This window comes from Rhineura floridana, chromosome 14, assembly GCF_030035675.1.
Source record: "Rhineura floridana isolate rRhiFlo1 chromosome 14, rRhiFlo1.hap2, whole genome shotgun sequence".
In the NCBI taxonomy this organism is placed as follows: Eukaryota; Metazoa; Chordata; class Lepidosauria; order Squamata; family Rhineuridae; genus Rhineura; species Rhineura floridana.
This window is the reverse complement of record NC_084493.1, coordinates 23,849,160-23,870,392: the sequence shown is the minus strand read 5'-3', so window position 1 is coordinate 23,870,392 and position 21,233 is coordinate 23,849,160. Positions and strand designations below refer to the sequence as shown.

Below are 21,233 nucleotides of genomic sequence, written 5' to 3'. Positions count from 1 at the left end.
TTTGGGGGTTGGTTGGTTGGTTTGTTTTGGTCACCATAGTTTTTTTTTAAAACGCACTTCTGCAAAACTCAGGATTTCTCCAAACGTGCTCATGCGTTTTCCTTGTTTCTCAGGGGCCCCATTTTGGCTCAGTTTCTGTTGGCACTCACCACCTGACTCTTATTAAGAAGGATGGATGGATGCACTCAGATGTGCTGGCATATTTTACTCAGTATTGCACAGTCTAGGCAGCAATCTTACATACATTTCCTTGCGAGTGAGTCTCTTTGACCTCAGCGAGCCTTACTTCTGGATAAGTATGCACAATGACTGTGCAGGCGGCTTTGATGGTTAGAGTTAAAATAATTTGGAATTACTTGTTGCAATCAATATCATGTTCTTTTTGCATTGGAACTTGTACCATGAGTGTGGAGGTTGATGCTCTCTCTATTAAGAACTCTCCTGGGAAGATCTTCTGTAGATTTGGTACTGTTTTGCTGCAGAGAGGTTTCTTCCCATATTACTGACAGATTTGCAATCCTGCCCCCCTCCAATGCAGATTTGGAGAAAAAAATTGTTGGCTTAAAAAAAAGAAAGTAAATTTATCTTTATTTGTTTTTAATTGTTGTGTTTAATTTTATTGGTCTGTGACCAATCTTCTTCTTCTTTATTTTATTTTATTTTATTATTTGATTTATATCCCGCCCTTCCTCCCAGCAGGAGCCCAGGGAGGCAAACAGAAACACTAAAAACACTTTAAAACATCATAAAAAGACCTTAAAATACATTAAAACAAAACGTTAAAAACATTTTTTTTAAAAAGGGTTAAAAACATATTATTAAAGAAAACATATTAAAAACAATTCCAACACAGATGCAGACTGGGATAGGTCTCAACTTAAAAGGCTTGTTGAAAGAGGAAAGTCTTCAAAAGGCACCGAAAAGATAGCAGAGATGGCACCTGCCTTCTTCTTCTTGCTTATTTATTTATTACCTTTTTTGGCAAGGAAAGGGTGACAGATGAGGAATGGAGCAAAGGAGGGGGGGAAAGCATGAAAATGTTTCCAGATTTCATAACCATAAACACTGGAGCCTTGCCATTGAATAAAACGAGCCCTCTGATTCTCAGGTTGGCTTAGTCAAGGCCACTGCCACCTTCCGCAGCTGTAGAGCAAACTCCCACTTTATGCACACAGCATGAACCTCATTGACAGGTTGTCCCTGCACATGAATGCATCTTCCATCAAAATACTATTCTCTTTATTTTCAGTATCCTGATCACCCTCTGGACATTTGCCTTGGAGTGGCAATTAGAACCCAGATAAACAGTAAAGATGAATCCATGGTCCAGCAGCCATAAAACTGCAATTGTAAACACTGCTTAATCAATATTGTATTTCCCCAGACATCTGACAGATGAAAGAAAAATACAGATGGCAGGAGAGTCATTGTTTAATAGTAAGTAGGTTGCTATCTTGGAAGTTAGTGGCCTATTTCTGCCACACAGCTTTTTATAGACATGGCAGCTTTATATGCCACAGATGTGCTCTATTTTGTTGCAAGGGTGTATGGGCATGACTAGGAGCTACGGGTGGCTTCTGTAACCAGGGAGGAGACGGTTGTTCAGAACTCTGGACCACTGGTTCAGCCTTGGTTCCTGAATGATTCGTTTAAAGCAGCATTTCTCAAATGTTTTGAATTCTGGGACATTCACTCTCTTCAAAATATAGGCTCCTTATAACTAGGGGTGGACAAATCTGTCAATTCTGATGTCTTTTCCTTTCTCATTTTCCCAATCTTAAGCTCCATTTTTCCAAATCAATTTGCAATTTGCTTTTTAAAAAAATCCTCATGAAAATTCACCAATGAAGTTCTCCTAATATACACACTTGCATGCCATGTTGCCCAATACACACATTGTTGCAAAGCAGTTTCCTCTAATAGAATTCTTTGTTATGTTATTTTTCATGAATATGTGCATTTTTGAGCACACTTTAAACTAATTATGCCTTTCTGTACACCTGACTTGGCTGGAGAACCGCAGTGGAGAAGAATTGTTTTAAGGATGGGCTGCGTTCCAGTCGTTATTCTTTCAGAAACTGAATTTAAATTATTACAATAAATATTTTATTATTATTTTTAAAAAGGTTTTAAAAAAGAAAGAAAGTGTGAATTAGGCAGGTTTGCCTTTGAATGTGAACTGAATCTAATTTCTCTCCCATCTGTACATAGAACCCAGTGGCAGTCATTTGTTCTACAGGTGGATGTGTCCACTACAGGTGGATGCTTGCACCCCATCATGTGCTGCTCACTGCTGTATGCGAGGAACTGCAAACTGGGGCACTAGTTCAGGAGTAGGGAACCTGTGGCCCTCCAGATGCTGTTGGATTACAACTCTCAACAACCCTGACTATTGGCCATGCTGACTGGGGCTGATGGGAATCTAGAGTCCAACAACCAGTGGAGACTGGCGGATCCAATGGCAGTGGGGCAGTGAATCTACTTTCAGCACCTTGGACAGTTCCTTGACAGTTTCGACTCAGAGTGGATTCACTGCCCCACTGCATCTGAGCCACCAGCTTCCACTGCCAACAACATTTGAAAAGTTAGCCCCCCCACACCAATCAAGTAACAGAGAACCAGCAAAGTATGCAAGCCTGTGTGACATAGTGTTTGAGTGCAACATTCAAAGTTCAAATCCACATATAGAGTGGGTGATCTTGGTCCAAGCGCTGTTTCTTAGCCTAACGTATCTTATAGGGAGGATAAAATGAAGTGTGTGTGTGTGTGTGGGGAGAGGGCCTGGTGTTAACCTTTGTCTCTTGGTGGAATGGCAGGAAGACTGAAATATAACTAGCAACAATACTCTCAGCACACCTGTGGAAAGGGGAAGAGAGTAGGATCTTTCTGGCCCCAATGCAAAACACTGTAAGAACAAAGCTGGGGATCGTTTTCAACTTTTGTCTTCCCATTGAGATGATGTTGGGGGGGTGATCCAATCAATGAGAGTCTGTGGTTGGGCTGGAGGTTACTCAGTCAACTTGGCTGATGCAGAATTATAGCTCCTATAATAGTGATGAGGAGGTGGGTGCATTCGAAAAGGGAGACCACCTTCACCAAGCTGGAACCAGCCCTGCAGGGATGTTTCCAGTGGCAACTGAAAATTCCAGTTCTGAGACATATGACCCATGTGACAGGAAGTTGTCTTGGGCATAGGAACAGCAATATATATATATATATATATATATATATATATATATAAATGGCTGCTATCACTAACTGTCCATTTTAGTTCTCCCTATTTCTGCAATTTGCAATTTTTGCTCTTTATAAAAAAAATTACATGCAGTTTTGAATAGTGTACACATTTTTGCAAACAATGTCAGAATGCATTTTTGTATATTTTTTAAACTAATGCATTCATTTTTATGCACACTTTCCCCTAGTATATGCATTTTTGGTCAACATTATTTGGTTGGAGAATGGCATCACAAACTTTGGATGAGTGTGAATTTTGAAGGGTGGCTGCGTTTCAGGTCTCGTTGTAGAAAGTGCAAATTTGATAAATATGGCTTTAAATGTGAACTTAGCTGAATTTCTCCTCCATCCAGGGCTGTGACAGATTGGTGCTGAATGAATGAATGTAGAGGAGGAGAGCATTACCTTGCAAGACACTTCTCTTCAGCGGCGCAACGGAGAGAGTAGAGATGGGCCCTTTGGACATAAGTGGAAGCTTGGACATAGTTTGGGTCTGGCACGAGGTCGGGGAGGCCTGGAGAGAGATGCAAATGTTAGTAAGAGCTCCAGTGATGTAGGATGCAAAGCTAACCACTCAAAGGCAAACTGGGGAGCTGCTTAGAGCTGGTCCAGCAAGATCTTCAAAGCAGAAGAGGCAGCTTTTATTTTTTACCTAAAGATCCTGCCCGTCTAAGTCTGATATTGGTGTGGGTTTTTTTGCATTGTCCAAAACCATTTGGCTGCTCTTCTAGTTCCTTAAATTAAGTGTTTTCATTTAGCTAGGGTGCCCATCTAGTGCATACATTTAAAGCATACCACTTTAGACAGTCATGGCTTCCCCCAAAGAATCCTGGAAAGTGTGGTTTGTTAATTTGTTTTATTTATTTATTAGATTGATATCTCGACCTTTCTCCCAGTAGGAGCCCAGAGAGTTGGTGCTGAGAGTTGTTAGAAGATCCCTATTCCTCTCACAGAACTACAATTCCCAGAATGATTTATCAATCGAACCCTCTTCCCAGGGAACTCTTCATAGAGAGTGCTGGTTTGGGTGTACAAAGCCCTGTACAACTTGGGACCAGGATACCTGAAAGACTGTCTTACACCTTATATGCCCAGTCAGTCACTGCACTCTGCAGGTGAGGGCCTCCTGCAGATACCTTCTCATCAGGAGGTCCATTCTGCACAACATAGGAAGCGGACCTTTAGTGAAGTGGCACCTACCCTTTGAAATTCCCTCCCCTTAAATATTAGACAGGCACCATCTCTGTTATCTTTTTGATGTCTACTGAAGACCTTCTTCTTTCAACAAGCTTTTTAATTAGAGACCTTATCCCAGTTTGTGTCTGTTTTGGAACTGCTTTTTAAGATTTTAAAAGATTTTTTAAAAGATGTTTTAAAGATGTTTTAAAGATGTTTTATTTTAAGACTGTTTTAAAGATGTTTTGTTGTTGAGAGGTGTTAAGATGTTTTTAGCATTTGTTCTTTGTTTGCACCCTGGGCTTCTTCTGTGGGAAGGGTGAGATAGAAGAAGAAGAAGAAGAAGAAGAAGAAGAAGAAGAAGAAGAAGAAGAAGAATTTGACACGGGGTGCTTCCAGACTGTCACCATTTTTGAGTGGGTTTCATTCACATGCCAATGAATTCAGGTTGTGCAATTAAAGCTGTTTTGGTGCTCTTGTGCAACAAAACCATTTCCCCCCCAAACATCAGACATTTTGTGATGAGGAAAGCGATAGGAAAATGTTCTGAGGAATGTGGGATAACTCTTGTTTGATAAAATGTTGTCTAACCTTTTACCAACAAATGAATGAATGTGCAATAAACAGCTGACAGCATCTAAATGACTCACAAAATTTTGTGCAAACAAATCAGGATGAATGCTCATCTGGAAGCATCCAGAGACTGGGTGTCACTGCTTTCTGGTGGGATTCAAGCACATACGAGTAAATTAAATTTGGGCATTTACAGCTGATGAGAACATCTTTCACAATGGACTTGATTCCCCAAAAGATTGGATTTTTTACAATAAGGAAAGTGATAGGGATATGCACTGGAAAGTGTGGGATTAATACTTGCTTTAACCCAACATCATCTAACCTACCTATAAACAAATCAGAATGAATGCTCATTAGATAGCCAACATTTTCTAATCTCTTTCTAACAAATCAAGAAGAATGCTCAATAACAGGTTGTCTGGAAGTGCCTCCAGAGTCACTTAACTGAGATTCTATAGTTTTGCCTGCATGGTGAAGGTATCCTGATGGTGGTAGAATTAGGTAATTTTAGATTGCGTACACACCATACACATTGAAACCACATGGCTTCCGTGAAAGAATCCTAGGAACTGTGGTTGACCCCCCACATAGCTATAATTCCCAGCACTCTTAACTATTACAGTTCCCAGGATCTTTTGGAAGAAGCTGTGTGCTTCAAATGTACTTCTAATATATGGTGTGTATGCAGCCTTCTCCTCACTGGTAGTGGTGAGTGGGCTTGTGTGTTCCAATGAACCCTGTGAGCGATGCCGTCAGGAGTCATGTACTCCCAGCAGGGTCACCCATGGTGGTAAGGTCAAGTGACAGGAACCAGACAAAGAATGATCCAAGAATGTCCTCAATGGCAGAACAGGCGGAGGATAACAATGTATGTTACAACGGCTGTGAAGGCGGATGAAGGCTGCAGCAGATAAAAGACTTCCAGTCGTCGTGGTATCCATGCCATTGGATCAAAGCCTTTTTCTGTCAAGATTGTGTTGATTGTTGTGCACCGATCTCCCCACATAAAACAAATTCACGCACAGGCGTTTTCTAACCAAACCAAACCAAAAGTCTCATGGTGATTGGCAAATGGCGATGGGGGCAGGACTGTGAAATCCAGAAGCCCCTAGTCATGGACCGACACATGGGTGGTGGATAAGACTTTATCTTGGAAGACAATCTTACTCTGCCACGAGTGAGCACCAATGAACGAGTACGCAGCCTAATAGTCTTCTTTCCAATCCATACTTCTTTAGGTGGCAATGTGGATTACTTCACTTACATCAACATGTGCTAAGATAGCTCTGCAGTGCTTCCTCCTTCCCCGCCTACAGCTCATTCTGCTAAGTATGGAGTCCCCAGGCTTTTGCCACAAAGTTCTCTCTTGATGGCACCACTGCAACCTCAGGATTGTAGCCAATGCTCATCCAATTCACAGCAGACCCACTTAAACAAATGACCTTAAGGTAGTCACGTTCATTAACTTCAGTAGGTCTTCTCTGAGTAGAACTTGCCTTGAATCTAGGGATGGGTGAGTCTGCCCACTTTGGTTTCTCTCAGCTTCTCATTTGTTCCAATCTTAAATTCAGTTTTCCACATCACATTGCAATTTTTTTGTTTTAAAAAATGTCCTCATCAGCATTTTAGTGTGATTTTCTCCTCATACATACATTCTTATATGCAATTTTGTCTAAATATTGTATTGTAAACCATCCAGAGAGCTTTGGCTATGGGGTGGTATACAAATGCAATAAACAAACAAACACGTTTTTGCAAAGCAATTTCCCCTGATAGAATGCATTTTAATGTTATTTTCACATTTTATGCACACTTTTCCCCAGTGTATGCATTTTTGTACACATGACTTCGTTGGAGAATTGCACTGCAAAATCTGCAGAACTGCAAACTTTGAAGGATGGCTGTTCTTCAGTCTGCATGTTGGAAGGTGCAGATTTGGTAGATTTGCCTTTAAATGCAAACTGAAACAAATTTCTCCCCCATCCCTAATTGGATGTAACTTTTAAGTGTGTGCTGTTCCTGTGTGAAATTTAAAGCACACTGTTGGGCCATGGAGATGCTGACTGAAAAAAATATGTGCAAGGCTAAAGCCTGCCCCCCCTCCAGATTTTAATGGGAGCAACATTGGCCCCTGATCTGTTTTTTTTCTGAGAGTGAAAAAGAACAATGCCTTCTTGTTTCATGGGCTTTCTTCCTGGAGGAATCACGTCACCACATTGGCTCTTGTTTCCTGCCTATGCTTGGTCATTCCTGCTGATGTAATCCGCTGGGGATTCTCACATTAAGAGATGTCGGAGGGGAGTTGATGGGGAGGGCAAAGTCATTTCTTTAACTGAGCTATTCCCTTTAAAAAAAGAAAGAAATTTGAGACCTCCCCAACCCCACTTCCTAAGCAGATCATCAGTGTTTTAGGAGAAGCAATCTTTATGACCAAGTGATTTAGTACGTGCGTTATGGGGAGGTGGGAAGGATTTGACATCATGTCTTTTATAAAAATCTCTCCTTGCTTATAAAATCTCAGGAATGGGGAAAACATGGCCCTCTCGAAGTAACTCCCATCAGCCCAGTCCCAGTTTGTGTTCCAAGGCAAATCCATCAAATCTGCCCTTTCTGAAAGAACATGAGAACTGAAACACAGCCATCCTTTGAAATTTGCACTCATTCATATTTTGCAATGTCGTCCGCCAAATAATGTTTACAAAAATGCATATATTAAGGGAAAGTGTCCACAAAAATGTATATATGGGTGAAAACAATACGCAAAAATGATGAAAAATGGGTTTCAAAAATGTGTACAGTAGTCAAAAATGCCTACAAGAATGTTCATTAGCAGAAATTTGCACTAAAATGCTGGAGGATTTTCATGAGGATTTTTTAAAAAACAAAAATTACAGATTGCTGCGGAAATATGGAGAACTGAATTTAAGTCTGGAAAAATGAGAATTGGAGAGAACTGAAATTAACAGTTCTTTTCATCCCTAGACCCAGCGAGGATCATGGGTGCTGTCATCTAGCAACATCTAGAGCAGCCTTTCCCAACCAGTGTGCCTCCAGATGTTGTTGGAATACAACTCCCATGAGCCTCAGCCAGCATTGCCAATGGTCAGGAAAGATGAGAATTGTGGTCCAACAACATCTGGAGGCACACTGGTTGGGAAAGGCTGATCTAGAGGGTCACAGGTTCTCTATTCCTGTAATCACGGATTGGACACAGAAGGCAGAAGGAAACTGGATTCCTTTGCAGCCTGAATGGCATGTGAATGCCCTGCATTCTTCCCTGGCACTTGCTGTCTGTTATCACAGATTGGTAGCGATGAACTATAACCTTCGACAAGGTATGGGTTGAAATAGAGTGGGGCTTCTTTACTTATTTATTACACTTATATCTCACCTTTCCTCCAAGGAGCTCAAGGTGGCGTACAAACATGGTTCTCCTGCTCCCAGTGTGAATCTCAGAACAGCCCTGTGAGGTAGGTTAAGCTGAGAGGCAGTGACTGGCCCAGCAAGCTTCATGGCTGAGTGGGGATTTGAATTCCGGTCTCGCAGGTCCCAGTCCAACTCTAGCCACTACACCACACTGGCTGTCTCCTATATAACAACTCTGGCCTCTCACTAAGGATCTGACATGCCCTGGCCAACTCCAGTTATGCAGTGCCTACAGGCTCCGTTCCACCTGCTACATGTGAGGCTGAAATTGCTTCTCCTCTCTTGATTTAAAAGCCAAGAGGGGGCTCAGTTATAACCATGTGCAAATAAAGGTATTTCCCGCTATTTCCGATTTTCAGGCTGTGAGGATCTTTGCTAGTGGAGTTAAAACAGCACCATGCACAAGGAGGAGGCATCAGCAGGCTTAGAAGAGCACCGAGGATTGCAGAAGGGGGGGAGAAATCTAATGGGTGGGGTAACCCTCCTAAAGCAGCCTAGTGAAGACTGAGCAGTGCAGTAGCTACAGAATGCTGTGCAGAAAATGGGAAACTGGGTGCAAGGAGGAATGGAACAGAGTGGGTGGAATCCAGAACAGGGAGCACTCCACACCAATGGAGGCTGCTTCTTTAGGGTGAATGGAGCACTGTCCCACCAACCTCAGTCTGCCATCAGCCAGCCCCACCTGCCTACCTTCTTACTTACTTTGTATTGGAAATGTGTCTGGACCTTAGGCTAACTTAGGCTTACTTTGCATAGGGTGGTTTGACTGGGAAGAATTTCCATTTGCATTGAAACATTTCCTGATGCCCTAGGGAGTGATCATTTTACTTGTATTTAGTAAAGAAAGCTTTAAAAAAGTGCCCCATGATTAATTTTTGTCCCAATATATCACAAGCATTTGACCTGAAATATTTGGGGGGGAGGAATTAAAGCAGACTGATTATGGTTTTAATAGCTTATTTCATTTTAATACTAATGTTACTGGAATACTTATAGAAATGTAAAGACAATGCCAGGAGCAATCCTCTGAAAAAAAGCATTAATTACCACTTTGAAACTGCCAAGATTGCATCTGCAGTTAGCATCCATTCATTGTTACTAATGAACTTATGAAAGACACATTTTTCTGCAGAAAAATAAAACACTGGAGAATTTTCCACCCCATATCATTGCTCCACGTAGTGACATTTTGTTGCAGTATACATTATCAATAGTCCAAAATATACTTTAGTAGCTGCAGTGGGTGAAGGGCAAATGAAAAAATAGTATTAGTTGTGCAAAAGGAATGTAACTACTGGCAACACTGATTCTTCTTCCATACGATCTTTATTTCTGCTCTGTGTATGTTTTCTGCCTCTTCCCTGCACCCTCTTCTTCAATCTCATTAAGGCATTAATGGACAAATACACCTCCTCCTGGATTTTATTGCATGACTGATGGTATTTCTTGTGAGTTGTTTATATTATAAAATGAAATACATAATTAAAAAAATTGTACAAAAGCAATTAATATGCACAATGTTTTTAAAGCATTAGTCACCACCTTGTCACGATCCCACCTCAGGGTCCTGGTCTCTTAACAGTTCTCTCACTGGCTCTAGCAAAGATCTCTCAAGATCCCACTGCTAGGCAGCACCACCAGACACTCCCTGCAAAAATATTGCCTTGAGACTGTGCCTTCGTCTCCTCCTGGCTTATTGCTGTGTTGTGTCTGGGTGCGCTTACAGGCCTCAACCCCCCTGTATCTTTGTGCCTATAAAGATTACAGCTCCGGGTTGCTCTGGATACCTGATGATGTTATACTATCTCTTCACTGCTGCCACCATTGATCCTGTTTCCCAACCTTGGTATATGCCCTGCCCACCCTTCTGGTCTGTGTAAACCCAGCCAAGGATCAGGTGTTTTGGTAAACCAAGAACTATTTATTTATATACACAGGGAATAACAAGATTACTTAAAGGTTTAGTCAACAAGCATGTGGTTTCATAAGATGCGTTACCCTTTATGTTTCTTAGTCATCAATATCCTGCCTCACTAACATGCCTAATCCAATCCACCCAACAACCCTCTCCAAAACCAATCAAAAACCAACTGACCCCCTCTCAACTGACATCCTCTCATTTAGACCTTCGGACCCTCAAATGCTCAGCCAATCATCATACAGCACTCATCAACATTCCAACCCATGTCCTTCCCCCACTCAGTCTACTTACATCATATACTCTAATAAACCCGCAATAACCATATTAACAGTATTATATATACAGGGACATCACAGAGGGAAGCTTCCATTACCCTGCAGGTGGGATTTTTGTCAGGACATTGGCAGGGGAGGAAGGGTTAAACTCTCCCTCCACATTGTCCTGAGAAAAAACCCCTCACCTTTCCCCACAGTAGCTATATAAAGAAATGCAGATTGGTTCTGTTGATGCAGTTAACCTCACATTTTGTTTGACCCTGAAATGGCATGCTGTGTTAAGGAGCAATCCAAACCCAAGATCTGCTGGTATGAGCAGAGCTTGGAATAGGGGGATCTTCAGCTGAACTCCCTCATCCTGGTTCAGCCAGAGATTGTTGTGTTATGTGCTTTCAAGTCAATTATGACTTATAGCTACCCTATGAATCAGTGACCTCCAAGAGCATCTGTCATGAACCACCCTGTTCAGATCTTGTAAGTTCAGGTCTGTGGCTTCCTTGATGGAATCAATCCATCTCTTGTTTGGCCTTCCTCTTTTTCTACTCCCTTCTGTTTTTCCCAGCATTATTGTCTTTTCCAGTGAATCACGTCTTCTCATGATGTGTCTAAAGTATGATAACCTCAGTTTCATCATTTTAGCTTCTAGGGACAGTTCTGGTTTAATTTGTTCTAACACCCAATTATTTGTCTTTTTTGCAGTCCGTGGTATGCGCAAAGCTCTCCTCCAGCACCACAATTCAAATGAGTTGATTTTTCTCTTATCCTCCTTTTTCACTGTCCAACTTTCACATCCATACATAGAGATCAGGAATACCATGGTCTGAATGATCCTGACTTTGGTGTTCAGTGATACATCATTGCATTTGAGGACCTTTTCTAGTTCTCTCACAGCTGCCCTCCCCAGTCCTAGCCTTCTTCTGATTTCTTGACTAGTGTCTCCATTTTGGTTAATGACTGTGCCGAGGTATTGATAATCCTTGACAAGTTCATGGTCTTCATTGTCAACTTTAAAGTTACATAAATTTTCTGTTGTCATTACTTTAGTCTTTTTGATGTTCAGCTGTAGTCCTGCTTTTGTGCTTTCCTCTTTAACTTTCATCAGCAATCATTTCATACACTGGTGTAAATTCTCCAACCTGGCTCAGCTGGGGCTCAACAGAAGCCGGCTGAGTCAAGGCTGGGGTTAGTCCTCAAAAAGGGCGTGATGGGGGTGGAAAGGGGCAGGGGGAGACTTGCCCCTATTCCAAACTCTCTTCAGCTCTGTCACGTGACCTAGCAACCCAGCAGAAGTGACAATGGCAAAAAGGGTGGTGTAAAGCAACGTCTATTTTAAAGGCTTGTTCTCCCTCTGCCAGATGTGGGCCAGTGCAGAAGGCAGTTGCCCAACACCTGAACAGACTCTGGAATAGAGGTAAATTACACTGGCATAATTTACCCGGTGTAAATTACTGTGGCTTCCTACCATTTGGATTGCTCTGCCTGTGTTCATGCATAGCCATTTAGACAGATGTGCACCAAAGATAAAATGCATCCATTACCAGCTCAGACATTTCACTTCTGGAGACCTTAGGGAGGGAAATAAATCCTGATGAATGATGACTCACCCTAATACATTTTTTACAAGGAGCCCAGAGTTCCACCTCCCCCCGGCCCCTTGGCTTGTGTTACAAGCCCATTACCATGACGAAAGAGACTAAATTATAAATCATGTTTGAGGATGGTGAGGCACACTTATTTTCCTGTATTTAGCGATTCCCCAGATCTTGTGAAATTTGCTGGAGCTGATCAGAAGCAGGATTTGAACAGAACCAGCAGCCTTTTGAACTGACAGTGAGGTCACATCCACACCATGCATTTAAAGCACATTTAATGCACATTTACAGCATATGGCTTCCCGCAAAGAATCTTGAGAACTGTAGTTTACCCCTCACAGGGCTACAATTCCCAGCACTCTTAAAAAAAACAACCCTCAGTTCCCAGGATTCTTTGGGGGAAGCCATGTACTTTAAATGTGCATTAAATATGCTTTAAATGCATGGTGTCAATGTGAGATACATGAACATGCAGGAGTATTTGTACAGGGAAATTGAGGGTGAGTGAGCATACAAACCAATTTGAACGGGGGAAAGAGTTGAAATTTGAGGGACAGGGAGAAGTGGAGTCACCGTGTGATAAGCTCTCTGAAGAACTACAAGTTCCAGGATTCCTGTTGTCCAGTTGCAATTTCAAAAGCATAGGCAGGAGGGGCCAATGCAGTTTGGCAGCAGGAGAAAAGCACCATACTAACCAGGGACACTGAGATTCCAATGATACGACTGGCAGTAGGAGCAGGAAATCTGCTGCTGCTGAACTACAACTCCCATCATCCTTGACCATTGGCCATGCTGGCTGGGGCTGATGGGAGCTGGAGTCCAACAACATCCAGAGGGCCATAGGGGTTCCCCATGCCTGATTTACAGGCTCTGGAACAGATGTGAGCAAATGAGCACAACATGCATGAAGTGCTGCCCTGGACTCCAACTGAGAGGAAGGGCGGGATACCAACCAACCAACCAACCAACCAACCAACCAACCAACCAACCAACCAACCAACCAACCAACCAACCAACCAAACAACCAACCAAACAAACAAACAAACGAACAAACAAACAAAAGAACTGATGCTAGATCCTAGGGGGGTGGAACCATGTCTAGAGGGCATTTGCCACTTGTGTATAATGATGATTATATATAGATGCCACACTGCCAGGTCTGGCTAGAGAATGAGATAGAAATCAGGCATCCAGAAATGCTAGACCAGGTATATGGGGAATCTGTAGCTTTCCAGATGTTGTTAGGTTACAACTCCCATCAACCTCAGGTTGAGTACGCTGAACACTTAAGTAGGTGGAATTAAAACTAAGGACACCAGCCAATCCTTCCCTGATTGAAGGGGCCACAGCTCAGAGATAGAGCACCTGCTTTGCATGCAAAGGATCTCAGGTTCGAACCCCAGCATCTTCAGGTAGGGCTGGGAAAAAACCCTGCCTGAAGTTTTGGACAGCTGATGGTAAGCATTGTAGACCAGGATGGGTGACCTGTTGGCCTCCACCTCTCATCATCCCCAACCATTTGGCCAAACTGGCTCCAACCAATGGGAGCTGTAATTCAACAACATCTGGAGGGCCATAGATCCCCTGGCCCTGGCATTGACCATACTGGGCTAAATACACCCGTTGCCTGACACAGTGTAAGGCAGTTTCCTATGTCCCTTGCCTTTCAAAACAGGCAAGGTTTTTTGTGGGAAGGGGTCCCTGAAATACATGCTTCTACCCGAGCCAGAGAAACGAGGCTTGGGCACTGTCAGTTTCCTATAAGGTCTGGGAACATCTGGGCATGTTAAGCACAGCCCCTTCTTAACTGGAATAGACAGCTCTTCTGTGTTAGCAATGCTTTGCAAACATTGTTTATAGGAGAAGGATTTCAGTAATTGAAGCTGCACAGGGAATTTCCGATAAGCCAGAAATGAATTACTCAGATGGAAAAGTGTCCAAGAGACGCAGATTCCTCCTCTCCCTCCTGTGAAAAGTGTCAAGGAATCTTTCAGGCCACACTGGATCAGGAGGGACCTTGGCGTTTACCTCTCAGCAAAAACCCATGGAAATGCCATGAATGGGAAAGTGAGGCAAAGGCAGGTTACCTTGCCAGGGTCCTAGTGTCTGAGATTCAAACAATCTTGTAAATGGTGAAGGGGAAGGGTAAAAATCACCCCAACGCCCACGCTGTGAATTAAAATCCCGGTGGGAATCCAAGACAAATATGCAAAGCTGAGCTGTTGCTAAGTGATCATCGTACATATAGAAATAAAATGAAAATAATCTAATCAGAGACATGTGGAGGCAGCAGAGAAGGAGGAAGCCAGCTCCAAGCAGGACGCCTCTGTTGGTCATTGGGTCAAGCTTGGCTTTTGGAGATAAGTGTTTCTTTTTAAAATGGTAGACTATCACTATAAGACCTGGTCTAGGTCTCAGCTCACCACCTTTTGATCTTATCCACTGCCCTGTTACTTTGCTTTAATCAGTTTCATCTATGGCAGTGGTTCCCAAACCTTTTCTCCCCATGAGTGTGTGGTGGCAAAGCAGCTACAGACACACTTGGAGGAAGCAGATTATTTAGATCCTTTCCAGTCGGGCTTCAGGACTGGACACGGAACTGAAACAGCCTTGGTCGCTCTGGTGGATGATATGAGGAGGGTGTTGGATAGGGGAGAACATACCTTCCTCGTCCTCCTGGACCTCTCAGCGGCTTTCGATACCGTCGACCACGGTATCCTGTTGAGTCGCCTGGAGGGACTGGGAATTGGAGGCACTGTTTTACAGTGGTTCCGTTCCTATCTCTCCGGTAGATATCAATGGGTAGTGTTGGGGGATGAGGTTTCAGACCCTTGGCCCCTCAACTGTGGTGTGCCACAGGGTTCTATCCTCTCTCCCATGCTATTTAACATTTATATGAAACCGCTGGGAGCCATCATCAGGAGTTTTGGGCTGCAGTGTCACCAATATGCGGATGACACGCAGCTCTATCTCTCATTTAAATCTTCACCAGAGTTGGCTGTGGATACCTTGTCCAAGTGCCTGGAGTCCGTAAGTGGATGGATGGGAGAGAACAGGCTGAAGCTGAACCCCGATAAGACTGAGGTATTACTAGTGGGGGACAAGGGAAGGTTGGGTGATTTTGACCTGATACTTAATGGGGTGAGTTTGCCCCTGAAGGACCAGGTCCGCAGTCTCGGGGTCATTTTGGACTCCCAGCTGTCTATGGAGGCTCAGGTTTCTGCAGTGAGCCGGGCAGCTTGGTACCAACTTCATCTAGTACAGAGGCTGCGACCCTATCTTCCCATACATCTGCTCCCACGAGTGATACATGCCCTGATCTCCTCTCGATTAGACTACTGTAATGCGCTCTACGTGGGGTTACCCTTGAAGACGGTCCGGAAACTCCAGCTGGTACAAAACGCGGCGGCACGCTTAATAAAGCAGACCCGCCGCCGCGATCATATCACCCCAGTGTTGATTGAATTACACTGGTTGCCAGTTGTATACCGGGCCCAATTCAAGGTGTTGGTTTTAACCTTTAAAACTCTATACGGTTCCGGCCCAGTTTATCTGAAGGAGCGCCTCCAGTATCACCAAATATGCCGCCAAACAAGATCAGCCTCACAGGACCTTCTCTCGGTCCCACCGACTAAGACAGCTAGGTTGGTGCGGACCAGGGAGAGGGCTTTTTCGATTGTGGCCCCCACCCTCTGGAACTTACTTCCCTTTGACCTTCGGCATGCCCCCTCCCTACTGACTTTTCGCCAAGCCTTGAAGACCTGGCTCTTCAGGCAGGCCTATGGGATCTCTGGGGTGGGTTAGGTTTTACATTGTATTAATGTAAGATGGTCTTCAGATGAGATGTTATGATATTAATAATGTGATGATTATGTATATGAGTAGATTGTATTTTATATTGTATTTTGTAAGTCGCCCAGAGTGTCCGTTCAGTCGGACAGATGGGAGTCTGCTAAATAAAATTTTATTATTATTATTATGGACCACATGAAAATTGATGAGGGCCTTGGCAGACCACTTCATGATTTTTCTGCCTATTGTATCAGTTGTATTAACTTTTAAAGATACAGAAGACCTCTTGGAGGCCAGGCCTGGCAACCAAGAGGTCTTCTGTATCTTTAAAGGTTCTGCAGGGGGAAGGGAGAATTCCACCTTGTGGTTTTTCTCATTACAGTGTTGCAAAAACACCTGCACTTGGCTGACTTCAAGATCAGTCTCAGGCCAGGAACCTGGCAACCCTAATACACAATATACATTTAAAGCACATTACTTCTCCTCAAAGTTTCCTGGGAACTCTAGTTTGTTAAGAGTGCTGGGAATTGTAGCTCTGTGAGAGATAAAGTACAGTTCCCAGGAATCTTTGGGGAAAGTCATGTACCTTAAATGTATAGGGTGTATGCATCCTTAGAGAAGTGAGATAAGCTTTGCAGGAGCTGACCTGTTAGATCACTCTGGAGTTCCTTACAAGAACTCAGCTCCTCAGTGACTAGGTTAATAAACACAATGATTCACAAACACACACACACATGAGGCGGACAGAACAACGACACATACTGTGCTCTGCAGATTAGTATTGAAAGCTGAACTGCCATAATCATGCTGGTTTTAACATGTTGTTAGGAATTTGTTCAGACTGCATATCGACAGATTAGACTATTAGAGCCTGTGTAGGTGACAATTCTGGGGTAATTCATTAATGCATGGAGGGGGAGATAAGCATCAAGTCCATTCCCTACACATCTCCACACATTAATCAGCTAATCTACATAGATACTGAGAAGAGGATGCTAGACTAGATGGGCCACTGGCCTGATTAGCAGGCCCTTCTCACATTCATCCACACCAGACATTTATTCCGCTTTAAACAATCATGGCTTCCCCCAGAGAATCTTGGGAAGTGTAGTTTGTGAAAGGTGTTGAGTGTTATTAGGAGACTCTCATTCTCCTGACAGAGTTCCAATGGTCAGAATGGTTTGACTGTCTTCCCAGAGAATTCTGGGAATTGGAGCTCTGTGAAAGGAAGAATGGTCTCCTAACAACTCTCTGCATAATTCACAAACTACACTTCCCAGGATTCTTTAGGGAAAGCCATGACTGTTTAAAGTGAAATAAAGGTCTGGTGTGGACATGCGTACATGTTCTTCATTCAGTATCGACCTCGTACAGCTTCCTTCCTCAACTGTCATCCATCAGCTGTTATTCCATCAAGCCATGGGGGAGGGATAGACGGGGCTGTAAGGCCTCTCCATTGGCCCTGATGAAAGCTCAGCAGCTTTTCACTCCTCCTCTCCTTGAACTGTTTTCTGTTCCAGCTGGTTGTTATAAGAACTTTATACCAAAACTAGGGCCTGAGCTTGCTTTTTTCCTTCTTCCTTCCATGTCTCCTTTCCTCTTGTGCCATGCCTTTTAAATTGTAAGCCTGCTGACAGGGATGATCTTACCACTGATACTTTTGACAGCAAACTGGGAAAAAATGCTTTAGATCAGGTGTGGGGAACTTTTGGTCCTCCAGATGTTGCTGAACTGCAACTCCCATCAGTTCCAAGCAGGAAGCATGCCCAATGGCCAGGGATGATGGGAGCTGCATTTTAGCAACATCTGGAGGGCCAAAGGTTACCTAGACGTGCTTTGGATGATGATAATGATAATGATAAATAGTGCAATACAGAGCCTATATGCATACAGCTTGCAAGCACATAATCTCTGTGCAAAATTGCTGACTGATGTGAGGAGATTGGAGTCAGGGTGAGCAAGCACAATCCCCATCTCCCTCCACACACTGATCACCCCCACAGTTGTCATCCCAGCAGGGCTAATGTGTTTGGCATTAGAGTCGGCATGGACCTGAGAGGTGGTGAAAAATACGAATTATAACTGTGCAATTGTATGTATGCTTATTCAGAAGTAAGTCCCATCCACACTTCCTTGGCCCTCTGAGTTTTCAGCAGCACTGCTAGCATGTTTTCAAAATGTTCATTGTGAACAAGGGAACTGCACATTCTGCACAAAATTCCATGCTATACTGTACATGACCAGAGTGGTAGAATATTCAGTCCTGGAAGTAAATTGTGTATGAAGAATACATTTAACTCTTCATGTCAGGAAACCTTTTTTAACCTTTCAGGATGAGACTCTCAGTAATTTATTGGAGCAAAGATGATCAGATAAAAACAATCACTCAAATAAATGTACAGTCAGTAGTGTAGTGGCAAATTCAGAAGTGCAGGGTCCCTTCATGTTAATCACAGCCATGCCCCTCACCCTTTTTTGCTTCTGGGTTGAGAATGAGATCATGCCTTCTCCCACAACAGACGTCCCTAGTAGCCAATGACCATGAAAGGGAGGAGTGTTAGCTACTGAAAAGAGTCTTCCCAGTGGCTGACTTGCCTCTGATTGGCTCCAATCTGCAGGAAATGATAACAAAGCATCTTAGAAGACTCTTACTTTTATGCTGATTGGTTCACAGGATGCTGGAGACTTAGGAACCCTGCTGAGACCCTCCTCCCAAAAAAGTAAAGGGTCTAAGACCCGACTGAGACCCTGGACCACTACACACCTGTGTACAGTGCTCCTTGAACAGCTTCTTGAAAGTTCAGACTAAAGCACAGAGCAGATTCAATGACCCAATGACATCGGCGCCAGCAGTCTCCACTGACAGATGGCAAGTTTCTGGTATCAGAGAATCTTGGGTTGTATCCAGCGTGGGGATGGACAAATCTGTCAATTTCAGTTTCCCTCAGATTCTCATTTTTCCAATCTTAAATTCTGTTCCTCACATTTCCACAGCAATTTGCCAATTTAAAAGATCCTCATGAAAATTCATCAGCATTTTAGTGTGAATTTCTCACAATAAACACATTTTTGTATGCAGTTCTGTCTAATGTATAAAATTTTGCAAGCTGTTTCCCCAAATATAATTTATATTTTTTGTTACCTTTCACTAATATATGCATTTTATGTACACTTTTCCCTACTATATACATTTTTGTATATATTGTTTGGTTGGAGAACTGCACAGCAAAATTTGGAGAAGTGTGAATTTAGAAGGATAGGCGTGTTTTGGTTCAAGTATTGATTTGAAGTGTGCAAATTAGGTAGTTTCTCATCAAAATGCAAACCAAATCAAATCTCCCCCCTTCCCTAACTGAATGTCAGTCATATTCAGCATAGATCCATTGAAGTTATGGGGCATGACAAACTTAGATCCATACATTTCGGTGGGCCTACTCTAAGTGTGATTTAGTTGGCTACAACTAGGGCTGTGCACAGCCCCTCCTATCTGCCCTGATCTGTGGGCCCTGAGGAGGGTCAGTCCACCCTGTCCCAAAGATGGGACCACCCACACCGCTCTGGATCCATCCCCGAATTTATTTAGGGGGTGGGGCTAAGTGTTTTTTGAAATTAAAAAGATGACCTGGAGGGGGGAAATGGAGATGCTATGACTCCTTCTCCCTCCCCGACTGAGACCAGGCGGGTGCAACCAGCACAGGATGGCATTGTTTCACTTCCCAGCTGGTAAGCAGGACAATTCTGTCCTGAGCGTTGCTGGTCGCTTCTGCTTTGTGAGCAGCTTCTCTGCATGCAGGGAAGCCACCCACGAATGAGCAACAACCGGCACCACGCAGGATTAATCCTTCCGCTTATCAGTTGATAAGCAAGAAGATTCCCTACTGTAGGTGCTGCTCCTTTGTAAGAGCATGCAGGGAAGGTGCTCACAAAGGGGATTTGGGCACGGGGCTTGGGTAGGCCTGGCAGGAAGGAGGAGATTGGGTGGAAAAGGCAGGCAGCAACCTTTATCCTGCATAGAGGCACCTTTCTCATCTGGCCTTCTCCTTCTTGCCCATACCTGCCTCTTCTGCCTACCCTACACCTGCCCCATGATAGCTCCGATCACTCGGCCACCGTACCCTACCCGTAGCAAACTGGGGCTACCTCAACCAGACTCAGCCGAGGCCCAAATACCTCCGAAGAGACCCAGTTTCCTTGCTCCTTGGCCAAATACAGAGCGCAGACCTAGCTGCAACCCTTGGAAGAAATGTCCATCAAATTTCACTTTTGGGGGTCTTATGGAGGTACCCCAACTATTTTTAAAATTGAGATTGAAGTAACTGAAAAAGTCAACCTTGGAATTAAACAATGAGCTTCAAATTCTCCTGCTGGGGGGAAGGGCAGGATATAAATTAAATAATCAATAAAAATAAATAAAAATAAATTCTGACATTTGATTGAATGTTGGCAAAATGGCCTTTTCCCCACATTGTTTTGGGAGAACTGGATTGATTCAGGGCCGGATTATCCATTAGGCTTAGTAGGCTGAAGCCTAGGGGCCTGGAGCTCTTGGGGGTCCATGCATAAGCTAAAAAAATTATCGCGGGACAAGAGCTTCCGAAACACCCGCCATCCCCCTGCTTCACTTACCTTTTTCTCCTCTGTTTTTTGCGGTTTGCCATCAATCAAGATGGCGGCCAAGGTTTCCCTAAGGGGCTGAAGCCTCTGCCGCCATCTTGAATGATGGCACGAATGTGTGCTACACGCGTGCATTGCTGCCATCGACCAAGATGGCGGCAGAGGCTTCAGCCCCTTAGGGAAACCTTGGCCGCCATCTTGACTGAGGCAAACCTGTGTGAAAAAAAGCAGAAAGGTAGGGAGAAGGGTCCCCCAAACACCAATCAGCCTAGGGGCCCTCCTCAGCTTAATCCGGCCCTGGATTGATTAGGAACTTTTCCCTTAAAACAGATTAGGAAGCCCTGAGGACAGGAATTTCCTCCTATAGGGAATCCTGTCCACACTGGGGGTTTTGCACAAAAAAAGTATCCCCGTGCCTTTACCATACTGCAGAGGATTCTGCAGGGGAGATACACTCTTGGTTTACACAGGGCACTATTGCATCCTGAGAGTGTGTCTTAGAATCTACTCCACATTCTGATGTGGCTACATGTTTGCACGGGAAGATCAAGAGTGACAGGCGAGAGGGCCTTCAATGTCCATCCTTCAAAAATCTTCTGATTGAAGAGCCACTTATATGCTCTC

General features: G+C 43.6%; 1 protein-coding gene across 2 annotated transcripts in view; it reads right to left on the bottom strand.

Annotated features, from left to right (window-relative positions):
* The window catches only part of LOXL1 (lysyl oxidase like 1), a 48,741-nt gene that overhangs the window by 10,058 nt on the left and 17,450 nt on the right, over positions 1-21,233 (bottom strand). For both annotated transcript variants that reach the window (XR_009759008.1, XM_061595613.1), the window contains exon 2: positions 3,643-3,751. Coding sequence is in view for 1 of the 2 variants with exons in the window: in XM_061595613.1 (XP_061451597.1) it covers positions 3,643-3,751 (109 nt within the window). In the remaining variant the exon portion in view is untranslated. The remainder of the gene's footprint in view (positions 1-3,642; positions 3,752-21,233) is intronic.